Source organism: Ornithorhynchus anatinus, chromosome X5, assembly GCF_004115215.2.
Source record: "Ornithorhynchus anatinus isolate Pmale09 chromosome X5, mOrnAna1.pri.v4, whole genome shotgun sequence".
In the NCBI taxonomy this organism is placed as follows: domain Eukaryota; kingdom Metazoa; phylum Chordata; class Mammalia; order Monotremata; family Ornithorhynchidae; genus Ornithorhynchus; species Ornithorhynchus anatinus.
This window is the reverse complement of record NC_041753.1, coordinates 55,559,758-55,572,179: the sequence shown is the minus strand read 5'-3', so window position 1 is coordinate 55,572,179 and position 12,422 is coordinate 55,559,758. Positions and strand designations below refer to the sequence as shown.

Here is a 12,422-nt window from a genome sequence, read left to right as displayed (position 1 = left end):
CTTTAACTGATACCGATATCCAGAATGCTCACCATGTATTGTCCATCATAAATTGGAGAGCACATACAGGGCGCATGCTGTGTCATGCAAGTAGTGTGCTTGCTGAAGCAGGTAGGGTACATTCCAATCGAAAGGTAAATTAGCGATGTGCCAGGTTTCCAAGAGAGAACTGAGAATATTGTTTCTTTCTCTTGGGAAAACTGTCATACAAGATTTTCTGGTATTTCTTATATAATGTGGAAGTAGCCAGTGGCATGTGACCCTTGTTTTGTAAATTGCTTTATTTCATCCCAAATTGTAAATGCACTTTCTGTTGCAGTGATGACAATATGCTGTACTTAAAATACACAAGTAATCAATCAGTGATATTTATTGAATGCTTCCTGTGTACAGAGCACAGTACTAAGTACTTGGGAGAGATACAATAAAGTCGGTATACAGGATCCCTGCCCACAGGAAGCTTACAGTCTGGGGTTGGAGAGACAGACATCAACATAAATTACAGATAGGGATAATGGAAAATTATAGGGATAGATGTACATAAGAAGCAGCCTGGGTTAGTGGAAAGAGCACGGGCTTAGGAGTCAGAGGTCGTGGGTTCTAATCCCGGCTCCACCACTTGTCAGCTGTGTGACTTTGGGCAAGTCACATAACTTCTCGGTGCCTTAGTTACCTCATCTGTAAAATGGGGATGAAGACTGTGAGCCTCATGTGGGACAACCTGATTACCCTGTATCTACCCCAGCGCCTGGAACAGTGCTCGGCACATAGTAAGCATTTAACAAATACCAACATTATTATTATTAAGTCCTGGGGGCTGGAATGACTATCAAGTGCGTAAGGGGGTACAGATCCAGGTGTATAGGTGACACAGAAGGGATTGGAGGCTCAGTCGGGGAAGTATTGTGATTTTAGGAAAGTTTTGAAGACACAAAGGGTAGTGGACTGCTATATATGAAGGAGGAAGGGAGTTCCAGGCCAGATGGAGAACGTGGGCAAGGAGTTGGCAGCGAGACAGAATTCGTGTGGGTAAAGACTGAACTAGCAGCAATGACAAAGACCTTAAAGGACGGACCTGTAAAGATCAGTATTCTGGGAAGTATTCTGGAAAAAGCAAATTGCCTCCCCATTCCAAGAGGACAGGGATAGGAATTACATTACCCTACTTCCTAAGGAGTGATTCACTTGGGCTGGGATAGGGAATCCTTCCCTCATATTGCTAGACTATAAGCTCATTGCAGGTAGGAAATGTATCTCTTTATTGTTGTACTCTCCCAAGCGCTTAGTACAGTGCTCTGCACACAGTAAGTGCTCAGTGAATATCACTGAATGAATGAATGAATAATAGGAATTTGGACTATTGAACCAGAGCAGACAGGTGCGTTGCCAGGGCAGAACTTGGGCAAGTTTCCCCATGGTTTTTTATTATTTTGCACATTTATATTTAACTCTTCTATTTCGATCATTTTTGAGAACCTCTCCAACATCCCCAAATTTCCTTTCATCCATCATCATATAATATAGTAAGAGTAAGGAAAACAGTAAAACTGCATTTAAATTAAAAATATATAAATAAAGCTAGCTTTGGAACTCTGCTGAACATGTATGACCATGCTTAATCCAAGTCAGAATAAAACTGTACTAATTCAGATTTGGAGCAAGGAAGGGAGAGGGTCCAATCTGAATTAGCTAAAAACCTGACTGAAGCACTTTCTTGAAAAATGGCTGAAATTCCATGAGGATGTAACTTCCTATGAGTGTACATTGTGAGGTATAAAAATTTAGGTTTATCTTTCTAGTGTTTGGGGGATTTGTCTTTATTGAAATGTCTTTAAATCTACCTGATCAATTAATCAATTGATGGTATTTTTGAGCTCTTAAAGTATGCAGAACACTGTACTAAGACTTGAGAGAGTACAATGCAACAGAGTTGGTATAGGCATTCCTGGAAATGTATACAAGTGCTGTGGAGCTGAGGGAGGGGTGAATATCACTTGTTTAAGAGTACAGATCCAAGTGCATATGTAGCCCCTCTCTCCCTGCTACTTCTCTATTTCTCCCCACTAGCAGTTTCAATTGAGGCTTCTTCACTTTCAACAAAGCCAGTTTCCCTTTGCAGCAGCTGAAAGGTCAAAGGGAGGTAACAGGGATTTGAAAGGATTGGGGAGGGAGGTGGGTTCTGAGTTAATGAGGTTTTTGTATACTCGCAAAAATTGTAGTAAACTAGGACACTGGCAAGACCTGAAGAACACAGCTCAGAGAGTAAACACGATCTATAACACCATTTCAGCGCTTAGGTATTCAGTCTGGGCGTTTATTGCCATCTTTTCTACCTTTTGCATTTTAGATCTCATTTTTACCTTCCTTCAGATTCCTCCACCCACTCCCACAGCCAGGTGCTTTAAGCAAGTTATCCCACACATGCAGACACTAATGCATATATACACTGAGCTCTTTATTCATGCATGTTTGCTATCAGCAGAGCCAGAAACTTATTTTTATTATCAATGGCAACGATGGACCAGGTAAGATTTTAATTCAAGTTCCATTCAGTGATTAAGATTGTCTCCAGTGGATATTTCATTTGGGGGCTCATAATATTTTTGATATGGAAGACTGAAGCTTGTCAAATCTCACTTTTAGCTATTGTATTTGCAAAATGCCCAGCCAGATACTGGATAATTTTGGAAACTTTTGTAGTTAATGACCAAGGTAATTATTCACCAACCCATAGACAATTTGAAGATGGCTAATATTCAGAACTCTGCTCAGAGTTCATATTATAAGTGTTATGTAACTCTCTTGTATATTTTGCATGGCTGGGTTAAAGTTTTTTTTTAATTATCTAGTTGGTTTTGGGGTTTGGGGTTTTTTGCATGTTCAAATACATTGAGAAATGTGTGTATTTGTAGGAATGTCTCCAAAGAACTTTTTCTCCCATTTCAAGGAAATATAGTGACAGAGATATCAGTGATTATTACAACAATTTGTCAGCCACATTTTTGGGTGCCTTCTTTGCACACTGCTTTTAATATGTGGGGAATTATAAAAGGAAAATAAAGCATGGCTCTTACACTTGATTCACAATCTAATTGGGAAGCAGAGTAGCCTAGTGGAAAGAACTAGGGCCTGGCAGTCAGAAGACCTAAGGTTCTAATCTCCGCTCTGCCACTTTGTCTGCTGTGTGACCTTGGGAAAGTCACTTAACTTCTCTGTGCCTCAGTTACCTCACTTGTAAAATGAGGACTAAATCCTCCCTCCAACCTGGACTGTGAGCCGCAAATGGGATAGGAACTGGGTCCAACCTGTTTAGCTTGTATTTAGCCCAGCGCTTAGAACAGTGCTTGACAAATAGTAAGCAGTTAACAAGCATCATAATTATTAATTGAGGAGTAAGGCAAAAAATGAGAACTGTGCCTTCTTTTAAAAGCATGATTGCTTTTGGAAAATTCTCCCCTCTTCAGCTTTGTACGTGTCCAAGTGGCGGGGGGGGGCTACTGAAAGGGATATATGATCTAGGACACTTAAGACAAGGGAAAATCAAACTTAATTTGTTGTAGAGAAGTTGGACTTGAATTACATGTTCCACCTGAATTAACCTCCTCTAAGAAATATTTTAACATTTCCCCTTGTTGTTATAAAACTTTTTTTTCCCCCCTTGGGAAAGGTCCAGTGCCCAAGGAGATGTTTTAATGAGTATTGCTCATATGAATTTCCGTTTACTCAGGAGATACAAGGAAGCAGCTGCCTGGTGGGCTGAGGAATTTGGAGAGTTCATTCACACCCTCTGTAGATTGTTCATTAAAATTCTTAAATTTGTTTCTTTGCAAAGCAGTTATCTCTAAGGATTGTTTACAACTTCTGAAAATAAACAGGAATTGGGCAAGCTTTCTCATTGCATGCTGTATTTTTTTTCAAAGCTCTTTGTAAAAAGTATAAAAGTGCCTCTTCTAAACCCAGAGAATTAGGCCACCATTTTACCACTTAAGATTTACTAGGTGGAGTCCCCATGACATGAGGGATTGATAGCACATTTTATTGAACTATAACAAAGAAATGGGTCATTGTTAATCCTACCTTTTGTTCTACAAACGCTTTGACATAAAAATCTGTCATTGGGAGGAAAGAAAGAGCCCACTGTTTATGCTCACCTGTCACTGTCAGGCAAGGAGGGCAGTGAGAAAGTCGATATACACAATAAAACCTGTTCCTCTGCACGAATGGTATGTGTATTCATTCTAGTAACACCCATGTACCTCATTATGTACTTGTAAATTCCCAAAATTGAAATATAACTGCCTGCACCTGTTCGCATCTTTTCACTTAATTGTATTTATTGAGCACTTACCATGTGCGGAGCAGTATACTAAGCACTTGGTAAAGTACAATACAGCAATAAAGAAAGACAATCCCTGCCCACAATGAGCTCTTGGTCAGTTTGGGTAACAGACCCAGTTGAGGAAAAAGCAAGACTGGTATAAGGGGTTCAGTTCTAACGTTAGGGACCTTACGTCTAAGTTATTTAGTTTGATTCTGAAGCTGAAACATTGAGTAGAAAGTTCAGATACCTAAAGCAAAATATATGGAAACCTATCACATAAATCCATACCATGTGTAGCTCGTCACTACTTGTTTTCCATTTGCTCTTGAGACCTTAAATGATTGAACAGTGTACTCAAGTGCAGCTATGAAGGGAGACTATAAAAGCAAAAATCTAGAGAGGAGATGATAAACAGAGGGTTTTTGTTTTTTATTTTTTTTAAATGAACTTGCTTTACTCAGTTGATTAGAGGTTGTGTAGTTCTGGATGATGTGGCGCTCCTCCCCCTGCTCCTACAAAGCTGCATCTGTCCAGGGTCTTTATTCTCTTCTGTTGTCAAGGATAATGCTTTCTGTATCCCTAAAACCTGCTGTTCCTTCAACCATGCAGAAGCTGTTGCTCTCCAGATTTTGTGGTGTTGGAGCCGAAATAATGGCCTCTGTTTCCAACAGAATGGCAGGTGATTGCCCCATAGGTCTAGAGATGATTAGAGCCACCTAACACCTACTGCAGTAAAAAATCCTTCTGCCTGCTCAAATGACTGAGAACTGGCAGGGATTCACTGAAGCTAACTGTGTAGAGTCTTTGTAGTCAGGTCTTTTAGTAGCTGGGAGACAGACAGTAGAGTTGAAAAGACAATTCAGCTGAGCCTAGATTTTAAAAAAATTGGTCTTGTTGAGATTGTATTGGATTTCTGCCACATTAAAACTGTTTTTGTAGTTTGGGCAGGTAAGCTGTCATCGTGGAAGTAAAATTGACACTCTCAGTGTTTAAATCATCGTTAACACTCATTGGCTGGGAAGTTCAGGAAGCAGGGACCTAAATCGTTAAAGCATCAGCCATTTCCTTTTCCTTCTTTTTCATATGATTATTTTTCTGACCTCTGTTTTCTACTAAATATAAATTACTGCTGTCTTCTACTCTGTAGTTTTGTAGCACTTTCTGTCTTTGCCTTTTCCCAGTTTTAGTCTAAGCTGAATAAACAAGCATTACACATGGATAAGAACAGCTTCAGGAGGACAGCAGATTTCCTGATCTTTTTTAGTTTTAACTTGTCATTTAGCCAACTTTCCAACAGGTATACATGTGGAGCTAATGCCCTGGAAACAGAATATTACTCAGAATTGTAGGGTTTCTTTACTATCTTGTTTCAGAAGTTTGAAATCCTGAAATGTCTGTCATGTACTGTGGTACCAAGTTTTGTTATGTTTTTTGGGGCAAGGGGGAGCCTGGGGGAATGTTATCTTGAAAATTTGCAGTATCTACCTTCTATTTTGTGATTTATCAGGTTGTTTTTATGTAAGAGGCAAACTGTGTTATAACACTGATAATATCATATTGATCACATGTAACTTCAAAACTTATAATTAGTATACTAAAAACAACCTAATAGTTGATCTACCATGTAATTTCCATATTGTCTCTAAACTGAATTGAATATAACTCTGTATTTTAGAATGATGAACTACATAGACTTACAGATCTAACTAGTATTATTAAAAGATAGCCAAAGAATTGCTTAAACTGTAGTGTTTCTGAACCTTGGTTTGATCTCTGCCATTCATAAGAATGAAAGTAGTTGTAATTTAGGAACTGCAGTTGTTAGTATAGTTCAGGGAAACCTGCTTAATTGATCAATCATTCATTCATTCACTTGTATTTATTGAGTGCTTACTGTGTGCAGAGCACTGTACTAGGCACTTGGGAGAGTACAGTATAACAATAAAACAGAGTTCCCTGCTCACAATTAGCTTACAGGCTAGAGGGAAACAGACATTAATATAAATAAATGAATTATGTTTCTGTACATAAGTGCTGTGGGGCTGAGGGAAGGGTGAATAAAGGAAGCAAATCAAAGTGCTAGGGCGACACAGAAGGGAGTGAGGGCTCAGTCAGGGAAGGCCTCTTGGAGGAGATGTGCTTAGGAGGTTATCTATATTCAAAGGCTGAATTTGCCAGGCCCCAATACTATATCTTTAGCAAGTAATGCCTTTTCAAACTCTCTTCAGCAACCACCTCTTAAAGTAACTCAGGTAATTTTCCAAGTGCATTAGTTGGCAAAGACAACTTCTTTAAAGTACAGTGGCCACTCTCTACTTAAAATCTCCTCTTCCTTACTCTCTCAGGCTTCCAAACTCCATCTGAATTTCCTTTGATTTTGCTAGGGCCAGAGGCAATAACCAGGATGCACACCTCTTGGGTGGCAGCTTGGTCTAGTGGAAGAAGCATGGACTGGGGAGTCAGAGGACCTGGGTTCTAATCCCAGCTCTGCCACTTGCCTGCTGTGTGACTTTGGGCAAGTCCCTTAACTTCTCTGGGTCTCAGTTTCCTTAGTTGTAAAATGGGGATTCAATACTTGTTCTCCCTCCCCGTTAGATTGTGAGCTCCTTATGGTACAGGGATTATGTCCACCCTGATTGATTTGTATCTATCCCAACACTTAGAACAGTGCTTGACACATAGCGCATTAAAAAAAGAGACTGCATTTTCCATAAGCAGGTTTCCTGTCATCAGTAATGGCAACCAGAACATTTTAGGGTACTCTGCACATAAGGTGATCAACTCCTACTGAGGGTTTTTTATGTCTGTTTTCAAATGAAAAATCTGACCATCTTTTTATTGTTTCAGGTTGCGTGAATTTTGTGGACTTGATTCATGGCTTGTGCGTGACACGTAACTCCTTCCTGGATTGCTACTGAATTTGAGGAGACATGGCTCATTCTACAAACGTTAATGGATGTGCCTCAGGTAACTTTCAAAAAATGTCATTGCTCTATTACAAATCTGAAACAGAATCATGAAGGCTAAATTTCCATAATTCAAAACATCCTATTTACTGATATCCCGAGAGATAGGTTTCTTTATTAGATTTTATGTGTACTGGTCACAGTTAGTTAAATCCTTGTCTGAACCAGGTACTAGATTGTTCCTATCGAGATGTTGAAAGATTAAATTTGAACTCCCGAGTGTTACTGCACCCTCTCAGGCCAAGGGGTTGGTGGGATGGTGAGAGTGTGTGATTGCTGGCTTGTTTCTATGCTAGTGGACTGTCAATTGAATGCAGGCAATGGGCTAGAAGTATAGATTACATTCAGCATTTGATTATCCATAATCAAGCTCTGCAAGCCTCTTACTTTTTGCACTCCCTGGCTTTGGACCATTTCCCTGATCATTAGCACCTCTGTTCTAGAGTAGACAAGGACAGTAAGTGAAAATCAAATCTGTTTATCTCAGTCTGCTAGCATTGCTTAATTTGAGTCAGGACCTAGTCTATGATCAGGAGTCATTCTCAGAAGTTGCCTGGTCTATGATCCGTAGTTGGTGGAGCCATAAACTATGCTGGACTGGATGGCCTCAAGCTCCTTCCCCCTGCCCACCCCTCTGCTCTTAAGTGCCTCACCTAGAAAGAGTTTACCTCTTAAGCAGCAGTAGCAATTGGAGTGCTCACTTGGTGCATTGTGCTGTTCTAAGCACTTGGAAAATGGAGTGAAGAAGTAAAACGTTGTTCCCTGCCCACAGTGACTTTATAGTCTAATGGGAGAGAAAAACATAAAAGTATTTGCAACTACAGACTGTAGTTGTCTAGGTTCTAAGCTCCCCTCTAGACTGTAAGCTCGTTGTGGGCAAGTAACGTCTACCAACTCTGTTATGTTGTACTCTCCCAACCGCGTAGTACAGTCCTCTGCACACAGTAAGCGCTCAATCAATATCATTGATTACAGTGATTTAAATAAATAATTGAATACCCCTGCTGAGAATGGGTGTAGTTCATAAGTGCTAGAGGTGGTTGAATCAATCGATTAATTGTATTTATTGAGTGCTAAGGGATGATAAATGGCTTTGAATGTGGGGAGAGCTGTGGTCTGTCTGGTTTGGGGAGGGAATTCCAAGCCTGGGGAGCAGTGTGAGCAAAGGGACAGAGGTGGGAGAGTCGAGCGAGGTAAAGCTAGAAGGTTGGCCTGGTAGAAAGGAAGATGGCTCATTGGGAGGATGAGATGAGCAGATAGATAAGGTGGGACCAGAAGTTGGAGAACATTGAAGCCAATTGTGAGGAGTTTTTGTTTGATGCAGAGAGGCGTGGGAAGCTAGTGGAGGGTTTAAGGAGAGAAGAGATGTGGGCCAAGAGACATTTCAGGAAGATGATCTGGGCAGCAGCAGATAGTATAGATTGGAGGGGAAAAGTGGCTGGAGTCTGGGAGACCAGCAAGAAGGCTGATGTAGTAATCTAGCCATGGTAAAACCTGAGCGTGTACCAAGGTGGTATCAACCAATGGTATTTACTGAGGGCTTACTCTGTGCGAAGCACTGTACCAAACACTTGGTAAAGAATAGTGCAGTAGAGTTGGTAGATGCAATTTACAAGGAATTTACAGCCTACAGGGGAAGACAGACATTAAAATAAATTACGGATGCAGAGGGAAGGGCAGATAGGGGAAATGAGGGCTTAGGAAAAGTCTCTTGGAGATGTGATTTTAGTAGGTAGCAGTTTGGGTAGAGAGGAAGGGGCCTGGTACCCTCTCCTAGTAGAAATTAAGCACTGACCGTTAGCAACAATGGAAAAAGTTTGGTTCAGAAGGACTATCTGTGGATAGAATTCATCCCATGACGTAGTGGATAGAATACGGGCCTGAAAGTCGGAAGGTTACAGATGCTAATCCTGGCTCTGCCACTTTTCTGCTCTGTGACTTTGGGCAAGTTGCTTTGCTTCTCTGTGCCTCAGTTCCCTCAGCTGTAAAATGGGGATTCAGACTGTGAGCCCCACATGGGACAGGGACCGTCTCCAACCAGATTTACTTGTATCCACCCCTGCACTTAGAACAGTGCCTGACATATAGTAAGTGCATAACAAATACCGTGATTATTATTATTATCATCCGATTTATCTCATGATCCTCCTCTCCCCAGTTACCATGCTTAATCAGGTATGGACTATAGCTGTTACTACTCTTAGAACTCTAAATATTTTAGCTTCCAATCATTCTGTTCTTTACTCCTCCTCATCTCCTCATACCTACTTAGTTCAGTGGTATGAATCCTGTAGATGTTTGAATACTTGTTGATTGAATGTCTAATTCCACAACTCCCCTGCTTACCCCTCCTCAGAATTTCCTAATGCCAGGCTTGCTCTCTTTCCACCTTTTGGTGGTTGGGAATATCTCCATTGCCAAGCCCACCATCATCCACCTCTAGCACTCATCCTCAAACCCATCTTAAGTACCTATGTATATATGCTTGTTAAGTGTACATTCAATTATTTTAATTACTCTATAAATACTTTTATCTGCTTTTTTCATTACAGTGTAAAGCTCCTTGTGGACAGGGAACGTGTTAGTTGATTGTTTTGCACTTCCCAAGAGTTTTGTACAGTGTACTGCACCTGATGGGTGCTCAGTAAATACTATCGCTACTACTAATGGTGATATTTGTTAAGCGCTTACTATGTGCAAAGCACTGTTCTAAGTGCTGGGGGGGATACAAGGTGATCAGGTTGTCCCATGTGAGGCTCACAGTTTTAATCCCCATTTAACAGATGAGGTAACTGAGGCCCAGAGAAGTGAAGTGACTTGCCCAAAGTCACACAGCTGGCAAGCGGCGGAGCCGGGATTAGATCCCCTGACCTCTGACTCCCAAGCCCGAGCTCTTTCCACTGAGCCACGCTGCACTACTACTCTCAGAATTGTAAAATGTTAATGCAGATGCCCTGGTGGCATCTCCTTCTATGTCTCTAGGCAAATCTGAGTATAATCTTACCCACATTACATGTTACTTACAATGATAACAGCCTTGTTTTCAAACTAATGAAAGGTGACTTCAGGACTAATACCATAATTTTTATAAATAAAACATTTCAGCCCAGTAGGTCTGGAAATTGTAATGTTGGGCTTTATTTTTGCCCGAAATTGCATCCTTCTCATGTGTGACTCCTGATTGGCCTAGGATTCTGCATGATTGACACCTGCTGTTCAGAATTAGCATCCTCCCTGAGCCTGCTCAGAACCAGCCTGACCGGACTCAGGGACTGGCCTGAGATGACCCCTCCTACCCCTTCCACCACTCCCTGCCTTAGTGCTAACAGTGGGGTGGGGTACTACAGTATAATATTTTAATTATATATGTTACTTTGAAACCTTGGTAAAGGGCAAAACTATTAAGTATTTTGTGGCTCTACTTTTTAGCACATCAGAAAAGGCAGATTCAGATATTTTCTCCTGTCAATCAGTGTTATTTGGGTGTCTACTGAGTGCTAGCATTGTACTAAATGCTTAAGAGAATATAACAGAAGCAAGACACACTTTCCGTGCCTTCAATGAGCTTACAATATAATGGAAGAAGGTACAGACTAAAACGATTTTACAAATAGTCGGAATAGGAGCAAGCATAAGGATACGGTAGAAAATAAAACAAATATGTGATGATCAAATAGCTGAGTAAATAATTGAGGGTATAAGTATGAGTGCTAAGGATAGATATAAATGCATAAGAGTTAAGGGTGGCTTTTGGTTGGTACAATTGGGTGTTATACCTTTATTGATTAAAACTTCCTGGAGAAGGTGGGGTTTTAGGAGGGTTTTGAAGATGGGGGGAGAAGAGTTGGAGTCTCGATTTGGGGCTTGGGGGAGAGGGGGAGTTCTAGGCTGGAAGAACAGCATGCATGAGGGTTTGGAGGCCTGAGAGTTGAGAAAGGGACAGTTAGAAGGTAGGATTGGGAGGAGTGAAGAGTGCAAACTAGAGAATAGTGAGAAAAGGGAGCTGATATTGTAAGATATGATAGTAAGAAACTTTCCTTGCTGCCTTTGAAGTAGTAGTTACAATGATAGACAAGGAAGTAGACAGCCAAAACAAAAAAGCCCACATGTGCTTTGGGATTCTGTTGTGGAGAGCGTGATGGCAGTGTGGCACTAGTGTAAAGGCCAAACTAAAGGTCTTTAGGGCCAAAATGCTACATAACTTTCTTTATGGTTGAAAGACCCATTACAAATACCATGTACAATTCCTTAAAGAGTTCCATCAGTGTCATAAACAGACCATACTCAGCATCAAGAGGGCAAACAACAAAGTCAGCCTACTAGCACTGAAGTTAGGTTTTCCTTAATGCAGCTTCACTGAACAAGACCTGAGACGTATTGAGAGGCAGCTGGCAGGCAGACCAGCGTGGCAAACTGCATTTAGAGAAACTGCAAGCCTCTTTTGGTTTGAAAGCGTCCTCTTTAAAAGACCAAAACAATTACCACCAGGTTCAGTAGAAACACTAAACATGGCAAAACAACAAATAATCGTCTTTCTGTGTGGATGGTGAGGTCAGGTTGGTCAGTTCCACTTTGGCCTTTTCAGCCACTCTATCACCCATCAGCAAACTTCACAATCAGTAATGTCATCTTTGATCATGAAAGTCAGCTATACGTATGAATAGAGAGAGAGAAAATGTCTTTTTTTAAAAATAAACTTGCACAGAGTCCACTATAAGATAGTCTGTTGTTTGATAGCTGAAATATTTAACTGTGAGACTTTCTTTCCCGGACACGCTGAAACTCTGAGTCGGGTGAAACGAAATAAAAGTACCTAGTCTTCCAGAATCCAGGACTCTGTGGAAAGGGAGGCTCATCTAAGTCCCATCCCTAGGTTTGAAATGGGACCTAAGCATCCCATGACTCTTAGACTAAATAGTTTACTGTATTTTTATTTATGTCCATTGAAGTTATCATATTTGCACTGCATAATAGTGAATGTGTATGTGCATATATACGTATACATATCCATAAGGATATGATCCATAATAATAATGTACTGCGTGACACAGTAATTGCTGTACAAATATCACAATAATAATGATAATAATATTGTGATATGCAGCATTTATTATGTGCCAAGCACTGTACTAAAT

The 12,422-nt window shown here is 40.6% G+C and overlaps 1 protein-coding gene across 8 annotated transcripts in view; it reads left to right on the top strand.

Moving 5' to 3' along the window:
• The window catches only part of KANK1 (KN motif and ankyrin repeat domains 1), a 209,570-nt gene that overhangs the window by 148,457 nt on the left and 48,691 nt on the right, over positions 1 to 12,422 (top strand). For all 8 annotated transcript variants that reach the window (XM_039910723.1, XM_039910724.1, XM_039910722.1 and 5 more), the window contains one exon: positions 7,169 to 7,288. In XM_039910723.1, coding sequence (XP_039766657.1) covers positions 7,252 to 7,288 — 37 coding nt within the window. In that variant the 5' untranslated portion in view covers positions 7,169 to 7,251. The remainder of the gene's footprint in view (positions 1 to 7,168; positions 7,289 to 12,422) is intronic.